The 24298-nt window shown below is 41.0% G+C and overlaps 2 protein-coding genes across 3 annotated transcripts in view; both read right to left on the reverse strand.

Moving 5' to 3' along the window:
- Nucleotides 1-13466, reverse strand: part of Gnai3 (G protein subunit alpha i3) — a 43325-nt gene extending 29859 nt beyond the window's left edge. The window contains exon 1 of the mRNA XM_046467199.2: nt 13218-13466. Coding sequence (XP_046323155.1) covers nt 13218-13335 — 118 coding nt within the window. The 5' untranslated portion in view covers nt 13336-13466. The remainder of the gene's footprint in view (nt 1-13217) is intronic.
- Nucleotides 13467-13607: 141 nt separating this feature from the next.
- Nucleotides 13608-22505, reverse strand: Gpr61 (G protein-coupled receptor 61). 2 transcript variants are annotated; one of them, XM_046467271.2, is made up of 3 exons: nt 22221-22505; nt 17192-19402; nt 13608-16537 (listed from the first exon to the last, which is right to left on the reverse strand). In XM_046467271.2, exon 2 carries the CDS (start codon nt 18802-18804, stop codon nt 17449-17451), a length of 1356 nt encoding a protein of 451 aa, XP_046323227.1. In that variant the 5' UTR covers nt 18805-19402; nt 22221-22505; the 3' UTR covers nt 13608-16537; nt 17192-17448. The 2 variants fall into 2 exon arrangements, with proteins under 2 accessions (XP_046323227.1, XP_058442299.1); XM_058586316.1 differs by having other exon boundaries at nt 17014-19402.
- Between the last annotated feature and the right edge of the window lie 1793 nt (nt 22506-24298).

Here is a 24298-nt window from a genome sequence, read left to right on the forward strand (position 1 = left end):
GGGAGGGGGGAGTTGTTCCGAGGACCCTAGGTTCAATCCCCAGTATAAAAAAAAAAGTTACTTAGAGTCTCATTAAATTACTGAGGTTGGCTTCAAAATTGCAATCCTCCAGCCTTAGCCTCCTGAATTGCTGGATTTATAGGCATGCACCACCACATTCATTTAGACAGAATTTCAGAATACCTGCCTGCCCATAAACTCCCTTCTAGAAAAATCCTAACTCCCCTTAGTAATCAATCATCCACATAATATGGGCCAATTTCCTTCCATGATTGGATCAGTAATGAATGCCTGACAGAGTAATCACCCAATCATAGGCTGTCAGGTGCTTACACTGTGTGAAACCTACCTCCAAAAGGTGAGCGGGAAAAATCAGTTATCTGAGAAATAAGTGCCAGAAGATACGGAAAACATTATCCTAAACTAAAAGCTCACAATATGTGAAAGAAAAAACATGCTCACACTACCTTTACAGAGCCTCATTTACACCAAGGTCATAAGGAAAAGATTCAGAGAAAGGTTGATTTGGAAAGCGTCTAGACAAATGAGCAGAAAGACTTTAAAAAAAAAGAAGCCATGAGAGTGAAAAGAGAGCATGCCAAGAGAAAGTTAGAAAAGAAATAAAGAATGGACAGGACCAAAGGGACCAAAAAAGAGAAAGAGGCAGAGGGGAACAAGTGAAGATAAGAAAGCAAAAGGAGGCAGATATAGTGAAGGCAAGAAGAAAAACAGGTGCCTCAGCTCCTGCAACCATTCTTCAATTTTTCTGTATTCCCACAAAAATCTCCCTATATTCTAACAATTTGTAAGCTAGTTTGAATGAGTTTTCTATTCCTTGCAACAAAATAAGTAAAAAAAAAAGAAAATGAATGAAATTAGCTTTAAGGAAATTAGTATTACTTTTGGGGGGAGCTTTTAAAAAGTTTGTTTTTATTAAATATTAAATGCTAATAAAAGGGTACATTTGTTATGTGTAATAAAACAAATTTCTGTGTACCTATTCCTCAAAAAAAATTAAATATTACCATTTATCTTTGAAGCCATCTATGTGTCCCGCTCAATGTCAATTACTGTTACATTAAATATTTCTAGAGGGTAAGTATGCAAGGAGGGAAGGGCAGATTAAAAAAAAAAAAAACCTCCAACTAAAACATATCCATAACTTACATGGCAGTGTATGATTTGTTCAGAGTTTGATGTGTTTTGCCAATTGCATGAGCATGAACCTGTAACAAGCCTTATAAAACCAAGCAATAGATCACTAATCAACCATTTTTACATTCATAAATCACTTGAGGAAGCTGTTGGTTTGATTTTAAAAGAGAGACAGACAGACAGTTCACTCAGTTCCCAAAATATTACCAAAATATCACCTCTTGAGAATATGAACAAAGTAACTTTAGTAATAACAACTGGTCAAGAAGGAGGAGAAGCCAAGTTTCTTCCTCAACTATGCAGAACATAAGAATGCTTAAGGGAGCAGCCATTTGTCAGCAAGGAGGATGATTATCCTCTGCATGCCTTAATATTCAAATTTTGGCCTCTAGTGAGTAAGTTTCTTCACTTCTTTGAAAGCAAAGCAACAAAAAGCCATTTTTCTAATAATACTAAATTATATATGGTCTTTATATATGACATGACTGAAAACATTCATTTATTTAGGGTAAAAAGGAACAGAAATGCCATGAACAACAGTAATGTACAAATAATCCAAAGACCTATTTTAGTCTATACAAATAATTTCATTATACTGGAGGATGTCCTCCAAAGTTAACAGTAACACTAAATCCATTCATCAAAATCCATATATTCTGCTAGGAGAGGTGGCGTATTCCTATAATCCCAGACCTCTTGGTAGGCTGAGGCAGGAGGATCATGAGTTCAAACCCAGCCTCAGCAACCTAGCAAGGCTCTAAGCAATTCAGCGAGACGCTGTCTCTAAACAAAATATAGAAATGAGAAAAGGACTGGAGATGTGGCTCAGTGGTTAAGCTCCCCTGGGTTCAATCCCTGGTACAAAAAAAAAAAAAAAAAAAAAAAAATCCAAATATCCCATAATTTCACCTTTAAAAATATCAGAATCTAATCCTAGGACCCAGAAACATTGATAGCAGCACAGAACACTTTTCTATATATCTATTTAATAAAATGTAAATTAATATATCACACTTTAAAAATTCACCAATAGGAAAACATTACAATTTGAGTTGCCAGGTAAGGGCCTATTTCAATTTCCTTTAACATATAAATGTTCACCATTGTTGTTAAGACAAAACTTAAAAGTCTGGGTTTCGCATATGTATTTACTTCTAAGTCTAAAGACTTTGGTATGTTAATTCTGTTTGTGTGTATACAATAAAATATGTCTTAAAAAACAGCTATTAAAAATTTCAAATAAATACTCTCCAAATCTCCTGCATATCTTTCCAGCCTCATCTCCTATACCAATCCTTCTTGTCAAATCTATTTGCTCACGCATGCTGAGCCTTAATGCATACTATTCCCTCTGTCTGAATACAATTCTCTCCAGTCTCTGCTTTAAGAATTCCTGTTTATCTTTCAAGGTCCTCTCAAATGTAACATCCTCCAAGAGGACTTCCTGATATGAATATCTTTTTTCTTCCACCTTACAAAATTGACTCCCTCTCAAATCACATCCCACATATATTTCTATTGTTTAATTGTACATCTACCTCCCGTGAACTGCTTAAGAGTCTTGTCTATTTCTTATTTCTATCACTAGGCTATAAAAGTGCCTTTTTCATAAGACAATCAGAGATACATAATCATAAATAATAAATGAGTCTCCCACTGTATGGCACAACAATGAAAATTGAAAAGCTCAATAAAAAGTAGCCTTGGCTAAATGTGATGCAGTACCCTAGGACTGGATCACATTCTGGGATGAACCAAATATGTGAGAATTTATTAATGTTGCAAAATGGTTTAAAAGATTTACATCATTAAACTGAAGTAGTACTAACATTATTATTTTCAGAAATCCTAAGTAACTTAACAGACGTAATTATGTCATTACATCAAACAGTGCTCTGTTTTGAAGTTAATGATTCCCCAGTTCTAGGGGAAATAGAGAAAACAGAGGGGAGCCAGGTACAGTGGTGCATACCTATAATCCCAGCAGTTTGGGAGACTGGGGCACAGGAGGATCCCAAGTTGAAAGGCAGCCTCAGCAACTTAGAGAGTCCCTAAGCAACTTAGAGAGTCCCTGTCGCAAAATAAAAAATAAAAAATAACTAGAGCCCGGCACCATGGTGCACACCCTGTACTCCCAGCAGCTAGGGAGGTTGAGGCAGGAGAATCACCAGTTCAAAGCCAGCTTCAGCAAAAGTGAGGTGCTAAGGAACTCAGTGAGACCCTGTCTCTAAATAAAATAAAAAATAGGGCTGGGAGTGTGGCTCAGCAGTTTAATGCCCTGAGTTCAGTCCCCAGTACCCCACCAAAAAAAGGCTAGAGATGTGACTCAGTGGTTGAGTACCCCTGGGCTCAATCCAGTAACAAAAAATTAAATTCAGCTTGAAAAAATAAAAGCAATTTTTTAGTACCTGACCTAGTATAAATAGGTTACATATCAATATTTATACGAAAAGTAATTACAAGATGACCAGAATCAAATTACCTTAATAATTTTAAATATATCCAGTAGAAATGATCCCTATATGACCAGTCTGGTAAGTATTATTTGCAGGCCAGGTGAATAAAAGTATACAAATGTCTGGATCATAGCAAGACATGTCCAATTCAACAGTTGTAGATTTACAAGAGCAGCTAGAAAAAAATCAGAATATCATCTACTTTTTGAGTTAAATAACAAGAATTTCTGAGACGTTAAAATACATCATTCGAAAAACTTTTTTACATGAATATTAAAATTTTATCAATTTAAAAATATGACTCAGTGACAAAAAGAAAAGCCCACAGCAGAAAAACAGTAATGGATCAATAACATGATAAAATCTCAGCTAATTTTTAACAATCTTCCTTAAACCTTTAAATATCTTTCAAGTTAAATTTAGAAATCAAAGGAATTTCAGACTAAAAACTAGCTTCTCCTAAAAACTTATTTCTAATATCTCTAAGCCACACTCAGGTACAAACAAATTTGGTCTTTGGGTACCCTTGTTCTTGGCTAAGTTTACATCAGACATATTAATTTCTGTTAAATGTTAAGACAAAAATAGGCCATTTCAGGATATGTTATTTACATAGAGCACTATATCAAAACTAGAACAATTAACCAGCAATCCTACCACAATGTTATTCAGTTCAAGCAGCTTGAATTACAGAAATAAATACAGCTGATCACTAAGCAGGTAACAGGATAGTCTGGATAGATAAAAGCTTAAAGATAACTCCAACTTGCTAAACACTGCAAAAGAGCTACACTAAAATGAAGACAATTAAAATTGAGGGAAATCCAAATACTAGTAGAATTTATTTTCTTTGTATTCTCTTTTGAACATTTACATCAGAGGCATTTTTCTAACTTCAATTTAACTATCTTCTCAAGAAGCTTTGTAGGGTTAAAACGATTTCGATCACACTCAAGAATAAGAAAAATAACACAAAAATAAGCCTTTTATAACTTACTTAAATATTCTATCTGATTAATCATATTAACTTCACCATCAAGGGACCTTAAGATCAATTTAAATCCCTCACCAATTGAGAGAAAGAAAAATGAAGTTCAAAGATTAGGACTAATCTCTCAATTTTCAGGCTCTTTGCCCTGTATTACATGGTATCTCCTATTTTGAATTGTATTAATCAGGGATGTGTTTTAGTTAATACTAGTCTACTATATTCTGTTGGCTAGAAAATACATTTAAAAATAAACATCAGTAATCCGAACAAAATTAGTGCCACTGGTCTAGACATTTCTTATAATGAAATTTGTAACATTTTTATTTTTTGGTCTTTACTGCTAATATTCTAGTTCCTGAACATTTAAAGTATCCCCTCTTCTCCTTTCCCTCCAAAGTCCCAATCTCCAATGAAATTTAGCCAAATAACTAAACAAAAAAACAGCACAAGACAGCTAAAACCTATCCACACCAAAATCTACTTTGCCAAATGTTTTTACCTACTCCTTATGAAAAACCTAGAAACACAATATAAGCAGCAAAACAATCTGTTTACTTCTCTTCTTACTTTTGAACAGTTTTTTTTTTTTTTTTGGTGTTCATAAAAAGTTTACGGGGGGAATTAGCAAGAAAAAACAGGGGTGATGATGATGCATGAACCTCCCAAAATACATTTGATCATGTATATTTTAAACTTTTCTAAAGTAAAATAGAAGGTAATGAAATTCAGTTTACATTAAGTATTCTCAATTGGATATGTTGACAACAGGAGCTTAGAATAGAATCCTACACCCTACCTCAAGGTGAATTGAACTGTTTTCTCTGAACTACACAAAATGACCACATTGAAAATGAGCAGACATGTTCTCATGAATTAATGAGAAATTAGAGCAGTAATATGTTTAGTTCCTCAATATTTCCATCTAATTTCATTATATTCAATTTATATTTAGTGAATGTCTACTAAGTGGTAGGCATTGACATCTATTAATTAATCATTAATTCTTTTTAATAGTGACCCACCCTAGCTCTTATAAAATTATAAAAATTTATAAAGTTCAGCTTTATAAAATTCACAATACCCCAACAACCCTGCCTACTTCAAGACTAGACTGGTGGGTATCTAACAAGGCTGAACCAATCTGATATTCTTTCCCAGGATCCTGGAATGGGGGGATACTGGAAGCATATGCCAGATGACACATAATGTCAGATCAGTCGGGGCAGGCAATGGCCAAAGGAGGCAGATTTAAAAGGGCCGCTGAACAGGCTTTATTGAGATATCACTCCCTGGCAGAACTCGATCAGACCCACAGAGGGGACAGGAGAAGGGTCTGAGGAGAAACCGCGTGAAAGCTCGACCGGACTGGACTTTTATGGGGCTTACAGCAGGAAGGGAAGGGCTTGGGACAGGAAAAGGTGTTTCTAGGGTCCCTTGCCCCCTTGAAGTTGGTCAGGGGAGTTGGCTGAACTCCAGGATTGGCCAGGGGGGTCCTGTTGATTGACAGGCGTTAGTCAGGAGATTTGGCTGATTGACAGGCGTTTCCACCACATCTGACTGATGTTCTTTTTCGGCGCGGGCTGCTTTGTTCTAAGTTGCCACTAAGTCGCCACCAAGTCGCTGCCACCAACCTAACACATAACACTTAACATACCAGGTCAGGTGGCATGTGAGCCATAGAAGGTGTAAGAATAAGCCAAAGTTGAATACTGGTGGGTTTGGGAGAGTATCAGAAGTGAGCAGAGAAAGCTGATATGAACTGATGACTTAGCCAACAGAGCACAGCAAGTGGCCATTCTGTTGTAGGAGAAATGGGGGTGGGGAATAGTGTCACAGTCCATGAGAATGCAACTTGCTTATATTTAATTTCTTATCTCTCCTGGGATGTCTAATGCCTAAGAAGTTATCTACTGTGTTCTTTCAATAAACCTCTCTTTTACTTGTATGATATGAGTGATATTATTTCTTACAGGCTCTTAACATTATATTAGGTCCTGAAATACACATATATGAGAAATATGTAGTTCTCCTGAACTAAGAACCATATATAGTTAGGAGCAACTACATATATAAATAATCATGCTATAAGGCAGACACTAATTGGCAAAAAAAAGTACCATGAAATCTCAAGAACAGGGACACCATTCATTTCTCCATCAATCAGGAGGGATGCTCGTGTGAAGGAAAGTAGCTGCCATGGCTTCCAGCACCCGAATGAATCCTCAGAGGCAGAGCCTTCTGGCCAAGCATCCGGGGTTTCATACTGCTGGAGCATTCAGTCACCCTGGAGGTTGCAGCCCTCTATAAGTTTGGTGTGACTGAACCAAGGAAGAAGACATATAAAGATTTCTACAGAAATTATGATTCTATGAAAGATTCTAAGAATGGGCTAGGGATATAACATAGTTGGTGGAGTACTTGGCTGGAATGCACAAAGCCCTGGGTTCAATTCCTAGCAGCACACACACAAAAAAAGATTCTGAGGAGATGAAGAATGCTGGTATCTTTCAGAGTGCAAAGTGATCCTGGAATAAAAAAAAAAAAAAAATTCTTTGGATTGTGATCATGGGAAGTTTGTTACTGATTTGTGCTCCAGAACTATAAAACATGAATATATGGCCTAAAGAATAGTTTTTCTTGGTAAATAAACAATTCATGAATGAAAAAAAAAAGAGAGAGAGAGGGACAGATCACATCCAATTCAGAATATCAAAAAGGTTTCATGGTAAAAGGAACTAAATGGTAATCACAGTGGACAATAGTGTGTGAAACATTTTTTAAATGTATTTACAAAGAAAACTGGAATCCTAGGTCTACCAAAAAAATTTTTTTCTTCTAAATTTTGCTGGTCTAGAGAATTTGGAATCTGGTAATGACCAAGTGACAGAACTGGGCAACTGACAGATAATAAAGAGATGGGAGCAAGAGAGGAGTTGAAAATAAATCCAGTTTTCAGTCTAGATAATGTTTTTTGTTTTTTTTTAGTTGTAGATGGACACATTAACTTTATTTTATTCATTTACATTTATATGTTGCTGAGGATCAAACCCAGTGCCTCACACATGCCAGGCAGGTGCTCTACCACTGAGCCACAACCATAATGTTGAATGTGAATGCTGGTGTTGGAAGAGAAAAGTTTGCAACAAGTGGATCTGAGAAGAGAAGTAAAGAAGGAAGGCTAGTTCTCTGGGATGTACTGACTTGGGAATAAGTAGCAGCAAGTTTATTAATGCACTGGGAAAAGGAGAAACGCGAGTTATCCCAAATACAGAAAACAGATTTCTCAAAAACTCCAAGGAGGAACCTGATGGGAAAAAATAAAATGGTTCCCTTCCCCACGAAAACATACATAACCATAAATTGTGTTAATAATTTTTTTTTTCAAAGTTCACTGGTCTTCTGATACCCTAATGAGTGGCAGGCATCTCATGTTTAAAAAAAAGCAAGCATGCTATGGAAGAAACCAAGGAAGGGACAGAGAGATGGTAGGGAAAAACAGGAAATATCTCAGGGACCCACCAACTCCCTTTTCCCTGAGAAACAAGAAGGTGAAGCAGTTCAGCTGTTTGGAGGAGGGACAGCGTAAACAGCATATTGCTTCAGATTTCACAAACCTGCAAAACAGAACTCCTGACCAGGAGCCACTGTTATCAGAAACAAGTGCCTAAGATCTAAACAAAGTTTTGTAATAGTGCAAATAAGTATGCTGAGCTAAAATTATTATTATTATTAAGAAATATTGTTATCCAGTAATCCTGTAATCCCAGCAGCTCAGGAGGCTGTAGCAGGAAGATCATGAGTTCAAAGCCAGCCTCAGCAACTTAGTGAGGCCCTAATAAGTAACTTAGTGAAACTCCGTCTCTAAATAAAGTATTTTAAAAAGGGCTGGGGATATTGCTCAGTGGTTAAGCACCCCTGGGTTCAATATCCCCAGCAACCCCCTCCAAAAAAGAAAAAGGAAATATAGCTGCAGCCCTGATTATAAAGTCACATGCCCTTTCAAATCTAAATACTGAGCACCCTATTCTATGGTCATCACTGTATGACAAGAATATCATGGTCAGGGAAGATCACATTATGACATGTGTCCAAAAAAGGACCATATTTCAGTCTGCAAAAGAATGTACTTATGTAAAAGATATCAAGATGGGCTGGGGTCATGGTAGAGTGCTTGCCTAGCATGTGTGAGGCACTGGGTTCGATTCTCAGCACTACATATAAATAAATAAAATAAAGACCCATCAACAACTAAAAAAAAAAAAAAGATACCAAGAAAGTGCCTATAAAAAGTTTTTTGCAACACATACTTTTATCTGTTATGCCATTTTCTTTCTTTGTCCCAATATAACACAAATCCTCACAGTAAATTTAACTTCTATAAACCTTATCCCAAATAAATGGCAAATGTTATAATGAATACCCTCCTATAGAAGAATATAATAGCATATGTATCAAAGGACGGTCTTATTTCCAGCACAGTCAGTAATTTGCAAATTTAAATATGATCAATTATATAATACAGGATTAGAGATAAATTCAAATATCCTACAATATAGGTTTTAAATGCAATTATCTGCATGCAACTTAATTCTTGCCATAGATTTAATTCCTTTCACCACAAGAATATAAAATTCTTTGAAAAGCTTGGGAAAGAACTTAGTAATATGAAAAATAATCGAATATTTTTCTGAAATATCTCTGGAAAAAGTAGCTAAAATGATAAGCCTCACAAACATAATAGATAAAACTTGCCATTGAGTGAGTATTATTTGGAAGGCAATAATGGTAAACATTTTATATATATTATCTCATTGCACATTATGAAACAAGTATTATCATCCCAACTCTATATGGGTGAATATACTGATGCATATGGTTGAGTTACTTGTTCTAAATCTCATAGTGGTAAATAAAGGTAGAAATTTAATTCAGTTTTATGTCTATTCAAAAGTAGTGCCTTTATCAATCACACTAGTGCTTCCCAACTTTAAGTTATATCAGGGTGCACACTGAAAATGATAAACTGGGAGTGGTGGTACATGCCAATAATCTCAACTATCAGTGAGGCTGAGGCCAGCCTAGGCAATTTAGCAGGACCCTGTCTCAAAATAAAAACATGTTTAAAGACAGGACTCTGTCTCAAAATAAAAAAATGTTTAAAGCAATTTAGCAGGACCCTGTCTCAAAATAAAAAAATGTTTAAATGCTGGGGATATAGCTCAGTGGTAGAGTTCTTGGTTCAATCCCCAGTGTCCAGGGGGAAGAAGAGAAGGAGTACTTGTAAGGCTCACTGGAATAAACTGGAGAGGTTTGGTGAAAAATATTCTTTGTTATGAAATTATGACTAAAAAAATACAAAGTATTACAGATGATTAAATTGGAATAAATCTTTCTAATAAATATTTTTCAAATTACTAACTTCAGGAAGTTTAGAGAATCACATAAGTGTTCAAATATTATTTCAACTATTATAAAAATAATTTAAAATTTCAACATTACAAAAAAATTGCAAACAGCTCACCTGTATGCCATCTTATCTACTACACACTGATTGGGAAGCTTTTCATAATATAATTTTCTCTTTCAAGAGAAAATTGTGATTAAACACTAATTTGGCATATCAAGACCTTTCCAATTAGAAAGAAATTCAAACCAAAAGTAATCCAAGAAGAATTACAATACTCAAGTCTTAGCTAATTTAGCCCATTCTAGTATCTTAATTAAATTTCTGTGTTACCTATGGTCTGTAACATACACTTTAATTTCATAATAACAGTAACAGCTAATATTCACTGAGGTAGTACTATATACCTGGCTGTGTTCTGCCTCACATTGTTTTCATGTTTAATCCATACAGCGACACCATGAAGATTCTCTATTTTCTCCATTTTAAAGAACCTGAGGCAGAATGAAATTAAGTAAATAACTTTTCCAAGTTTATAGCTAGCAAATGGGAATTAAGATTGGAAGCCCATGTTGTCCATCATTATTGAAAACTACATCCATGGGCTGGGGTTGTAGCTCAGTGGTAGAGCTCTCATCTAGTATGTGCAGTGCAAGGTCCTGGGTTCGATCCTCAGCACCACATAAAAGTAAATAAATAAATAAAATAAGGGTATTGTATTCAACTACAACTAAAAAATAAATATTTAAAAAAAACTATATCCCAGTAAGAAAATCTATTGTGAGCCAGAAGAGACAAGGATAAGTAGATAGATTTCAACTTAAACTAAGTTAGATACTTTCATAGTATTGAAGTAAAAATAAAAAAGGCTTGCATGCACATTAAAGGAGATATTCCACAGGAAAAAAAAAAAACTTGGATACTATGTTGGTGTACTATGGTTATAGAAATAGCATGAAAGATAATTTTAACTTAAAGATATGTATTATGATATGGCTCAAGTGAGAGCAGCTGTTTTTACAACCTGTTTGAATTTACTGATTTAACTTACTCAAGAATACTGTATAAAAACCACACTTGAAAAACAATGAAGCTGGTAAAAATTAAAAGCAAAGTTTTAGTACTTTGATTTTTACTTATTGCTTTTCAAGTTCTGTAAGTCATCATGTGTTTAATTTTGTTTTTAACTAAATGCACTATTTGTAAAGTTCTGAATAAAAAATTTTCCAGACATTTGGAAAAGTTCTGCTTGCCCAAGTTCTGACTGCTACATCATGCCATTAAAAAGCCTCACAGTTTACAATTATATTACAATAGGCTAGTGTCCTGAGGGTCTCTCTTATGGTCAATGTAAATAAATCAAATCATTCACAAAAGATGAGAATATGCCTTTAATTTCATAACCAACTGATCAATAAAGAAAATGCTAATGTCTTGGATATTGTGTTTTGTGCCAAACTTCTTAGGGGCCCCAAAGACAAATGTCCAACATTAACTAGCAATAAATACTTAAGGAACATCTACTATGCTCCAAGGAAATGTTCATCCACAGAAGATTGCTGTTGTACAAAGACAGTCCAAAACTACAATTCAAATTCATGCCTTCTGGAAGTTCTGGTATTCAAATTGGAAGCTCCTTTCAATGTACAACTTTTCCTCTGTATCCAAAAGAAGCTGTCACTAATATTTCTACAATCTACTAACAACCAAATACATTAACAAAGAGATATGGACGGTATAAAGCCTGTAATCCCAGCAGCTAGACAGGCTGAAGCAAGAGTATGGCAAGTTTAAAGTCACCCTCAGCAAAATCAAGGCACTAAGCAACTCAGTGAGACACTATCTCTAAACAAAATACAAAATAGGGCTGGGGATGTGGCTCAGTGGTGGAGTGCCCCTGAGTTCAATTCCCAGTACTCAATAAATAAATAAATAAAATAAAAATAAAGAGACTAGGAGAAGTAATTGGTACAAAATGGAGTACAAAGTGAGTCTTGGGTTATGATGTTGTATTCTGTCCTTTGGAGCTTTACATTGTGAAAATCTGGCACTTCCCTAAAGTAACTCCTTTTTCTCGAAAAATCAATTTATTTTAAAAAGTAAAGTTTTACTGCTTACAGAAACCATGACTCCTACTTACAGACCCCTATAAAATACTAACAATGAAGAAACATGGCTTGATTTATTGATAAGTTAATACCAGAGTACTTCATATGATTTATAAAAGTTTAAAACTAAATCATGCTAAGTAAAATGCATCTGACGGTACATAAAAACAGTTAAAATGAATATCAGGTAACATGAAGTAGTCCTAAAGGCAGTATTTTTCCTTTAAAGAGAACACAAGAGATAACCAGCTCCCCAGAAGTTTATTAGTCTTACAGTAAATGTCCAATTCCATAATTTATCCTAAAGTAACTCCATTCCACTGCACACCACCCATAGCAACTATTCAGCAATTTCCAATGTGTAATCTATTGTCCACTAGATAGCCACAAAACTCAAGCCATTCTTTGAATTTCCTCAATTCATACCATCCCCCTCCTTTTACAAAAAGAGATATAAAATCTTGAGAATACGAATGGTACAAAAAAGTAGGAAAAAGCATAGACTGCCTCTGCACCCAAGCTCTTTTCCTTTATAGCTAAGAACTTACCATTTATCACAACACATAGATACCTTCATGTTTGAATACGTTAATAACAGTTCAAAATACTCTAACAAATGACAAGGTCTTTATGTGACTATTCTGTCCAAGCCTCTCCATTTAAACATTCAAGTCTTGCAGCTTTATCCTGTCATCAAGTATCACCACGCTCAAACTCCCAAACCATTGTACAAACCCAACATATACGCTTCCGCGTCCTCGGAGTTACCAACACGCTCCAACCCAATGTAAAACCTTCCCTAATAGAGGCTCTTCCTTTACGAGCTTTTCACAAATTCCTAACACAGTCTCAAAACTCCGTATTCCCAAACTCTCTTAAAAGCCATACCAGTCCGGAGTTACACCCTCTCCAGCCTAATTCCTACTACCTCAAACTCCACCCCCTCAACACGCCTTCTCGGGCCTCAGCCACCAACTTCAACACCCCGGCACGCCCTCCGGATCCCTTTGGGGTACTTTCCGCCGGTCAGGCTAGACCCTACTCAGGCTTCGGAAAAGCCGGGCTCTCCCGACCACATTCCAACCCCGCCCCCAGCCCCTCACCGAGTAGTAGCAGCTTCACTTCTTTGGCCGCTTTCTCCCCGTCCTCCCGCAAATTGCGGTCGATCATCTTGCTCCGCTCCACCGCCGCCTTGTCTTCGGCGCTCAACGTGCAGCCCATGGCGGCGGCGGGAGAGGGAACCGGGCCCGGCCTCACTCACACTCTGCTGAAAGTGTTTCTCCTCTGGCTCAGACAGCGCGTCTGCTGCTGGGCGGCGGCCCTCTCCGTCAGCTTCACTAGCGATCCGAGAAACCGGATATCCGGCGTTTACGACACTTCCGGCGACGCCCTGCGGCCGTTACCACTTGAACCACTCCCGCTCTAAGAGAGGAGATGAGACCGAAAGCGGAAGTCCCCGGGAGGGCGAGGGTTCCGAGGAGCTGTCAGGTTCTGTGAAGCTCGGTGCGCATCTCCTAACCTTAATCCCCCCCTTACCTGTTGGGTAAATGTATAAAAACCGGGTTCTCCTTTTCATTTGCTCTTCTGAGGTCTCACAGCGGGTTTGGAGGCTGGGGGTTGGGATTCTCAAATAAGAACCCACAGCCAACATGTCCATTTCTACTGGTAAATTCTCGCTGGGCATAAAACCCCTTTGGTCTCAGGTTCTGTTCTGGCGGCCCAGAGCACTTGCCCAGGTGTTGGACATTTTTCTGCCTAAGTTGCTTCAGTCTTATCTATCGAGTAAGAACAAATTGCCCCGCATAAGCTCCTGCCATTCCTGATATCTGAGATCTGTAACACCAATCCTACTTAAGACAAGCCTTCTCTTCTGGCCCACTGCTTCCTGCTCTTAAAATATATTCTAGTCCTTATGGTACTACGACTAAGTTGCTGTGGGCTTTACAAAAGGCCAGTTGAAAAGTGTGTAGTTTGTCCAGTCAGCCCCACCCGGAAACAAACCAGTGCATCCTCTTAATCTCCTAAAATTTTCTGTTGTGATACCACACAAAAGGGAAGTTCTGGTAAAAATTGCCTCTCGGCTTTATTGTCACCTGAAAATAAATCCGTGAAAGCCCCATACTGATACCTTTTCACTGATAACCTTAGAAAGTACTGTGGCGCCGGTTCTGAATTAGCTTTACCGACAGACAGCCCCACAGGTACTGTCATGGTACATTCTAGGGAGAGGGACTTCTTTGCAGCCCCTAAAATCTTTTCCTGTGATTAAAAATTAGTTGGGAATAAAGAATCTAAAAGAATACAAGGTCCCAACAGAAAGGTCTATATAATGATGATTCATTAATTAGAAAATTAGAACCACCTCAAACAGCCTCATGCATCATAACTCTTATGCTAATTCTTAAAAGTTTTTAAAGTCCCCAGTCGCTTCTAACTGATGTTAGAATGAAATGAGCTTTTTGTGATAATTTTCCATTATCAACACTTCTGGGGAAAAAGGGCCAGAGGAAAGGGAAGAAAAACCAATATTTATTGAGTACCTATTTACCAATTATGGCTAGGCGCTTCCATGTCTCATCTCTTAATCCTCACAACAACCCTGTGAGGTAGGTTATAATGATCCCCATTTTTACAGATGAGGAAATAGGCTCAGAGAAATTAAGCAGCTTTCCCAAGTTCAAACAGTGAGTAAGTAGATCTGACTACAAATTAACCCCTTTTCTACATTGCCCCCTAGAAGATATTGCTCTGGGGACATCATACAACAAAAGGCCTAAGGTTTTCATTTAGTATTGAAAGTCACCTGGATATCACCAGAATGTAAGAAAAAGTAATTGACAGAATGGTTTCCTCAGCCTGCTGATTCTTCAGTGTATTAGGGAGGTCAGATTTTACCCAGGAACAGCTTTCAGAGCTAAGGATTACACACTGAATTTTACCAAGCCATCCTGGTGACTAGAAAACTCCTGGAAGTTGGTCATAGCAGAAAATGTTGGAAAGTTCTCATCATAATAAAAGAGAAACTCTTTAATTTCCTTCATGATCCATTCCTACAGGGAAAAACAAATTGCAAATGAATCTATTTATGTCAAACTCTGTAGTAAATGTCAGTGAGTTCACAGTGTCAGGTAATTCCAGCCTAAATTAGAGAGATCCTTGCACTTAAAACTTTTCTTCTTTGATGTATGTGAAGGAAGGGTTGGAGGACAATGTCAAAAGAAAAGCCAAAATAAATTAACAAAATGGCTGCCAAGCAATATTTAATGCCTTCCCTTTTCTCCCTCCCCCCTCATATGCCTTTCCTATTTCCACCAGAATCACACTGCCATCTGCTGGCAATACCTCAGATCTACTAGATGATTAGTGATTGAAAAGTTTTTACCCTATCTAGAAAGGAGATTCCTCCTATGACTTTATCTTAAAAGGAAATAGAGGTAAACAGATTTTGAATCACAAAGGACACTCCTTTGCTATATATACATTTTTTTCCTAAGGGATTTCTTCAGTGTAATAGGCACTGTACTAGAATGATAGTCTAGTGGTAGGAAGACAGAAACCTGCAAATTTTTCTAGTTCAAAAGGGGAAAATCTATGTTTGCCCAGTTTCATTTCATTTACAACTCCCACACTTTCCACAATCTGCAGGAAACCTCTATGTATTACTGCAATGAACTCTCAGAAATTAGAACTGTGGATATAGTCTCTAACATATTTCTCAAGCATATTTTAGAAACATTTTATAATGCTTTATTAGATTCAAATGCTCTATAAAGATACAAAGTATCTGATTATTAGCTCCTTGAAGGCAGGGGCGCACACATTCTCTGTGTGGGTCCCAGGACATAATGGATGTTAAAACTATTATGTACTGAATTGAACTGAAGGAGTCAATGTTGGTATCAGTATAATTTTTATCATAAAATTATTTATTGGCTGTTCAAAGGGGAGACAGCCCCACTCCCACCAAGCCATTTTCTGCCTGTGATGCTCAGAAGACAAGAATTTGTTCAAATATAGACCACACCACCCTTGGGCCCTGCCATGACCCTTTAGTGTTACCTGATTCAACTGAGGGAAGTGAGATAGACAGGTGGTCCCAGATTCCTGTCCAGTTTGCAATTATTCCCTTTCTGTTGCAAATACTATCACCAAAGCCAATCAACACAGTTCCTACAGTCTCAATCAGTAAATAACTCAGCCCAACTCATGTGCCCTCTCTCCAACCCAGGGCTGCAAATAAGAAAGAGATTTAAGTCTTTGTTACTGAAGCTAATTTTGAGAGCGATGAATGAGAGTAGGAAAGCGTTTAATGGACCATGGAAACCCCACCCTTCCCATGCCCAACCTTAGTCTCTTGTACCCGATTGTCCAGGGGGCTGGAGGTGGGTCACTGCCATGAGGAGAGAGATCAGGGAGGCCAGTCCTGGAAAGAGAAGATTTGCAGTATTATTGATCAGGGTAATTTACTTGATCTGTCTGTATCCAGCCACTTTACTAATTCAAATGCTAACCCCCACCCTCAACTATCCAAACTTTAATCATTCTAGTTATTCATCTGAAAAGATAGGGAGAAAAAGCCTGTCTTATTATCTCTGCTGAGATCAGTCCCCATGCTGGATCTTCTGCATGCAAGAGAAAGGCAGAAAAATCAGAAGGGCTTTTCCTGAAGAATGGGAGAAAGAGCTGCAGTAACCTTTCCTGTCTTCTATTCCATGTACCCTAATTGCTGTTTCCCCTTGTTCCTGGATAAACCCTGTGGGGAAAGTACCTTGTTTTTCCTCTTGTGTTAAGGAAACTTCAAGTATAAAACTACAAAATCATCTATTAACTCATGACCCTTAATTGAAGTTTCAGTCTTTTTAAACCTAGTAGAGAATGAGACACAGGTTATTTTCTTACCTTTGCTTGGGTGAAATTACTGCCTTGGACAATTACATTGAAAGGCAAAATATCCTCAGTGGTCCCCAGAATAACTCCCAACCTTCCCTGCTACCCTGATCCTCCAGCTCTTAAACCTATAGAGTTTCCCTGTTTCCTGAGGCATGGAAAGTTCACTGGTTGAGAAGCTTCACCTCACCTTTGTGACCTTTTTCTCTCGTCATTGTCTCACCATACCCAGGTTCCCTCCCCCAGTAGTCAAAGATCACAGCCAAGTCCATGACTTTTGCCACATATCCCTCCTGTTGGCTCTGGTTTCGACCCAGGAAACACTAAGCAAAAACTGTGGGGAAACCCCAGTCGCAGCCCAGCTGGGAAAAAGGTGGTCCCACAAGGCAGTCTCTGCAATCATAACTGGCCTCCAGCCCCATCTCCCTCCAAGTGTCCAGCGTCCCATCATGACTCCAGCCGGGGTGAGGGGGCAGGGTGGAGGTAGTTGTCCGACATGATGATGTCACTAGTGAGTTGCTGCTCCAGAAACTCAGAGGTCTCTTCAGCTATCTGGCCTGGGATTCGGAAGTCAACAGCAGGTGGATCCTGCTTAGGGCTGGGTGGGGGCCGGGAAACCCAGTTCTCAGAGGGACAGCCTGTCCCTTGAAGGAACTGCAGGAAGTTCTCCTCAATGGAGCCCTCCCGGCTAGGCAGCCTTAGCTCCTCCTCTGGAGCTGGCTTGAAGAAGCAGACAAACTGCTTGCTGAGCTCCCCCCGGATCTGCCGGTTGAGACACCCATAGAAGAAAGGGTTGGAAGTGAAGCAAAAGTAGCCAATCCAGGTCACCACACTCTCCACCTGCCCGGTTGAAATAGGCTGAGCACTCAGGGCAACGTAGAGGTGGAAAGAGAAGTAGGGCAACCAACAGAGCAGGAACTGACCCCCCACAGCCAGGAGGACCACTGCTGCTTTCCCTCCCCCAAACGTCCGGTGTGGAGTGGTCTGGGGTGCCCCCGAGCTGGTGACCATAGTGGAGCGGCTGCTGAGAGACTCGGAGCGTTGCCGGGGTGTCTCCATCCACGTGGGCAGTGGCCCATGCTGCATTGCAGCCACACGAGCCACTCGGAACATGCTGCAGTAGACCACAAGGATGAGGAGCAGGGGTAACAAGAAGTAAAGGACAGCAAAGACCACCACAAAAAGCTGGCAGTAGGCACTGTGGCTCCATTGGAGTGAACAGCCTGGGGGTACATTGGGACCTCCTTCTTCCCAGGAGACCCTTCCCAACACTGGCACAGAAGCCATGGCCAGGGCCTTCACCCATACACCCACCAACACTGAGGCCACAAGCCCCAGTGTCATGCGCACCTCATAGCGCATGGGGTGGACCACATAATAGTAGCGCTCCACATTGATGGCGGACACAGAGAGGATGGCCAGGCTGACAAAGCATACACTCAGGAACAAATAGAGGCGGCAGGCCACCTCCCCAAAGAGGGCATGGTCAAAGAGGGCGGAGCTGGAGAGCATGGCCAGGGGCATGAGGGTCAGGGCAGCTAGCAGGTCCACCAGGCAGAGGTGGAAGACAAATACAAATTTTCGGAGGGCGGGTGTCTTGGCGATAACGGCCATCACGGCAGCATTGCCAGCCACAGCAGTCAAGTCCAGCAGGAGCATGAAGAAGAGGGCCACAGATTCTGAAGCTACATCCCTCAGTCCCACCTCTGGGACCCCACTGGCAGTAGAGGGACCTGGAGTTTGAGGGATCCTCCCCAAAGTGGAAGAGTTCCCAGATGACTGAGGGATGGGCGAGGACTCCATGGGGCCGAAAGAGGACACCCAGGGCACCTCCTGTCACAGGCCCATCCCCCATTCTAGTTCACGACCCTGGGATGGTGAGCCCAGACTCAGGCTTTCCAATATTGTGAGTAAGTGGAGCTCCTGCTGGAGCCTCTTATCACCAGCCTTCAAAGTTGGATTGCTCTGTGTCCAGAGCACCAGGCCAGGCAGCTGCAGTCTTAGGAATTCCTATCCCTGTTCCGGCAGGAGGTGGCTCCCAGGTTGGCCTTGACAACTGGGAAGACGCAGGAGACATGAGAGAGATGAAGCCTTGACCACTCAATAGCACTCCCCCTCCTGAGTGGCCTCTGGCTCTTTCTTTTCCACTTTCCTTCCTCCATTCTCCATACCCTTCTCCCCTTTCAAGAGCTGTTATCCAGAGATTCTGAATCCTCTGTCTGCCTTTCCCAGGTCCTGGTAAGTTCTGGAACAGTGCGCAGTTTTAGGGCTGCTTATGTGAATTTCCCGATTTCTGATCTCCAAATAGGGAGTAGAAGGAGCATAAGGTTAGGCTTCCGGTTCCAGGTCTGGGCATTACTAACTCTGCAACTCTTCTGGACTCGTTTCCTCATAAAGGTATCTGTAAAATGAAGGGAATAGTACCTACTTCACAACTGTGTTTACAGGCCCAGCGAGATTCATTAACCACAGTTCTAATCACAGGCTTCCCACATGTCCAACCCTGTTCTAAGCTCTCGATGAATATTAACTCACTTTAGTCCTCATACAACCTTATAAAACAAATAGTATTCTTATCTCCATTTTTCCAGGAATAAACCTGAGGCTAGAGATGTTAAGGCATTTACCCAAGGTCACACAGCTAGTAAATGGCCAGGTCTTGGTACCTACCTGGTCAGTCTGGTGCCCTGATGTGCATGAAGATGCCCTTTATAGCAACTGAAATACAGTAGGATTCTAGCGATTGTTGAATATGAACTATCTCTAAAAAATGTCTCTCACTGCTATAGGGCTGTCACCTGAAAAGGAGAACTGTGCTTTTGTCTCTTCTGACATCACCACTCCCAAGACAAAGAGCTATCACTTTGGGAATGTTGAAAAGAAACAGTGAAAATAGAATGTCCCAGCTGGAAGGAAACTGGTTCACTTGAAAGCTGCCCTTCTCTACCTACTCTAGCTTCTCAAGGCCACTGTGCCACTGTGGGTGGAGAAGAGCTGCTTCTCACTTTCCCAGCTTCCCATATCTTGTCATTGGACTGACCCTCTGAGGATCCCTGGCCCAAGGGTTTCTTGGTTCTGGACTGTCACCACGGTCACAGAACAAGGACTAGGAGTAGGTGCTGGAGTAGGCATGAGGTGAAGATGCCCAGATAGCAGCATGATCATGAAGTGGTGAGCATAAAGCAGACAAGGAGACTGGAAGAAACCAGTATCTCTCATTTCTCCTTATCAAATGTCAATATCACATCTTTTTTATGTGTGTCATTATCCATGTTGAGTTTTCATATAATTGAAATGGGTTGCCCAATGTAATTAAATTTTTTTCATTTACACATATCATTCTTGCAGTGCAGATTCCCTCAATATAGTATGATGACTTATGCAACCTAGAGGCAAACTGCAGCACGCCCAATCAGATGGTCTTTCTGTAGACAAGTTAAAAATTTCCTGGGCTACAGTTTCCTCATATGTGAAATGGGAGGCTGGGACTAGATGACCTCCAAAATCCTGCACATGATAACATTTGATTACTCTGTGAGTTCCCTGATACAGAGGGCCTGGTGGTTGCTAAGTTTTAAACTTACCATCTTCATGACTTCTATGAATAAGACAATGTGGCCTCCAGGGCCCACTCTTCTCCAGTTATCATCTTAAAATAATTATGGGTTTTGGTGTTACCATGACTCTCACACTAATCCAGTTTCTAACATGCTGTGCAATAGGTGCTCAATGCAATTTTGTGAACTGAATCAGACTCAAATTGACTCAAAGTGAATCCCTACCTCCTAGTACAAACTCCAAGAATATTCTGTCAGTCATCTGTGTGCCAGCCAGGGGACTCTTTTTTGGAAAGGATAACCCAGGCTCTTGGATTCAAGACTGCCCTAACTTTGGACATCTGCCTAGAGACATGCCTCTCTCCAGAGATAGCAGAAAGCTCATTTCACAGTTGAGAAGGCCACATAGACTCAGGGTCTGCAGAGAACATGAAGAGAGGGCAGAAAAGTGGAGATGTCATCTTCTCTTAAGATGGTCTACCAGGAAAAACACCAGAAATACTAGAGGAAGCATCCTTGCCTCTTATGCCACAATTTACCCATCTCTTCTACCTATGAGGCACCCAGAAGACATGACTCCGAGTCCATGGTAACTAATAGAAGAAAGATCCACCATGGGTGGATTGCATGCAAGAGTCTAATCTAGCAAGGCTCAGCCAGGGTCCCAGAATGAGAGAGGCAGACATGGTTTCCATGTGGATGTGGAGGGATGCATACAGCCATGATGGAGCCCTAGGTAACAAGCATTGGACATTTCTCAGAGTCCCTTCAGTCTTGCCAGTATTTCCACAATGACTCCCAAACTCCAGGAATCCTATTTAACTTCTAACAGACAGACCAATATACCTGGCAACTGGACACTCCCTCTGACCATCTGCCTTATAGAGGGCTGGGCCTTGGTGTAATGCTTTTATAGGGGTAGTCCAGGGAGCCTTGCTCCACTCCCAGTTCATGTCATCATGCCTTCTACCCCAACAGATGCTTTCATCCTCCCACTGCTTCCTTCCAACACCACCCACCTCACCTCCAGGACCTCTTAGTTCCTGGAAGATTTGGCCACCATAGGGACTGAGGTCTGGCCTGTAGCAGGGGCATAGTCAAGTAACAAATACCCTTGTTTCAGGACGCAGGATGCACACAGGTGCCCAGCCCAAGGCCACAGAAGTGCTGTTGAGATTCAATGTACCTGTTTCTCAGATACGGAGCTTCCTTCCCAAGGATCGGAGCCCAGTCTTCCTTCAGGCAAGCTCATACCCCTCCTGAGCCAGGGGAGATTTCTAGGAAGCTTCAACACCTCTCCCAAGCAGAGTTGCCCACACCCAGGGCACAGTTGCCCATCAGCCTAGATGCCAAAGAACCAATTCCTAAGATGTGGGGAGCCCATCTCTATGACATGGAACAAGACAGATGGAGAATGCTGTCTGTTGCAGAATGTGGCTACCCCCACCAGCAGGGGATCATCAAACCCCCATCTCTAGGCTCCAGAGATGCCGACACCCTATTACTGCCTGTGGGATACCTGGGAGCCCATCCCCTAACAAAACTGCCCACCATAGGGTAAGATGAGCTAGTCCTTTGAATGCTACCCTTCCATAGGGTGCTGCAGCACTCACCACCAGGCCCTGGGTCTGGCCCATTCCTGGCCTAGTCGGCAACTCCTACCTTTGCTGAGCAGCTCCCGGCTCCCATGTGATAGCTCCTCTCAGCTGATGCTTCTCCAAGGCTGCTGAAGCCTGAACCACTGCAGTGAGCGTGAGAGGCAGCCGGCAGAGCAGGATGCTCGAAATGCTTCTGGGTCCTAATGGCCTCCTGCTTCCCACCCAGCCCCTTGGAGCCACTTCTGAAGCAAACAGCTGGGCATCAGTGCCTCAGGTGAAGTGCTCTGGAGTGAGCCCAGTGCTTCTCACTTCTCTCAGGTTGCTGGACTGCTTCTTAAAAGTTTCATGGGACCAGGCGATGACAGGCAGGAGAGACCTTCCTGAAGTAAAGAGAGCATTTGGAGTCAAGAAATTCAGGTTCAAGACCTGGCTATGGTACTCACTGGCTACGGCACTCACTGGCTGTATGACCTTAGGCAAATCATTTCCAGTTTTGGACTTTGTTTGTTATCTGTTCAAAGTGATTATAGGATAGATGATCCCTGAGGTTCCTGACAGCCTTGTCATCTCATGGTTCTGTATGACATCGGGACCAATGTGCTTTTTAGCAGGTAGGTTAGTGCATGCATAGGACTCCAAGGTTAGGACAGGGAAGGGGAGGCTCCAGGGAATGGCCCAAGGTTTAATTCCTTTGGAACATGCCAAGTGTATACAGTAGACAGATTGAAGGGTAGCAGTCAGGTTCAAAGAGGAGCTGAAGGCTTTGTGTTAACCCTACATTTGCCCCAACACACATACCCGAAAAAAAGCACATTATTATGTTCCTAGATTGTATGCTTATTTGGAGTGGAGCTGTAAGATTGGTGGAGATAGGGGGATCTAACATTTCTCTGAGAATGCACCTTAACAACACTGCTCTCTAGAGGCAGAGTGGGGGCCAGGTATTCAGAAAGGATCAGATTGGTCTAGTTTATAGGCTTGGAGGAACATCATCCATGGAGCGTCACTATCCATGTGATGGGCTTTAGAGATGAGATAGGGGCATGACCTCCCACTAACTATGAAGAAAACTACAGCTTCTCAGGTACATGACTGATAGCAAGGGTCGGATTCTGACACAGCAAGAGCTGTCAGGCATTCTACAAACCAAAGCATCCACATTCCTGAGATAAAGAGACTGCTCAAAATCACACAGTTCCACCTGGCAGAGCCATAAGCCTGTGCAGAAAATTCAGACATGCTACTGACTCCAGAGCCTTGTAACCTTATGCTTGCCCACCAGGAACTCCTTCTGTCTCTAAAAAGGAAGAACATGAATTCTAGAACTATTTACTAAACCCAACTCAAGTCATAAGAATAGCGAACTACCCAGCAAATTCAGAAGGGAAGGGTGGCTGCCCAGGCCCCCGTTCAACAACAAAGAGGCCACTGGCCAGCTCAGAGCTCACAGAACCATTTTCTGCTATACTTAGTTACCATTTCTTGAGCTCTTATGAAAGTCAGTCCTTTAAAGTACAGCATTTTCAACCCCCACACTCATCTTGTTTTATAGGTACCAGAGGTGAGGTGACTTTCCACAAATATGGCCAGAGTCAATATTCAAACTCAGGTCTGTTTGAAATCAAAGTGTTTGTTCCCTCCCCATAACCTCCATGGAGTCCTGACATGACACACCAGGTAGAAGCCCAGGCTGGTGTGGCCCTCTTCCAAGAGGTTCAGGGAGAATCTGAGCAAACAAGGCTCTTTGGAATGGGGTTATAGAAAAAGCACTGGACTGTGGTCAGAAAACTTTGTTTTAGTTTGGCTCTGCTCTACTGGTTGGTTGGAAAACCTGCGAGTTGGCAGCTGTGCATTAGTTTTCCTACCTATAAGACGGGCAAAATTTGTCACTCCCCAGCTTATCTAGTAGGGTGATAGGGTTCCCCACCCTATCACGGCTGCTGCTGAGGGTTGGTGGAGCTAGTATGGTAGCCATGGCTGGCCAAACAGATGGTGTAGTGGCCAACAGCCAAGGTCATGAGGCCTCTCCCAGAGAGCTATTGAGGAAGGAGGTACCAAAGAGGTGGTGGGTCTTAGAGCTCCTCCTGGATGTCAGAAACCATCTTGGTTCAGAGGAGAGAGTTAGACAAAGAGAAGTGGGTA

Source organism: Marmota monax, unplaced genomic scaffold (assembly GCF_021218885.2).
Source record: "Marmota monax isolate L192 unplaced genomic scaffold, Marmota_monax_Labrador192_F-V1.1 WCK01_AAM20220418_F8-fsc00181, whole genome shotgun sequence".
NCBI classification, from domain to species: Eukaryota; Metazoa; Chordata; class Mammalia; order Rodentia; family Sciuridae; genus Marmota; species Marmota monax.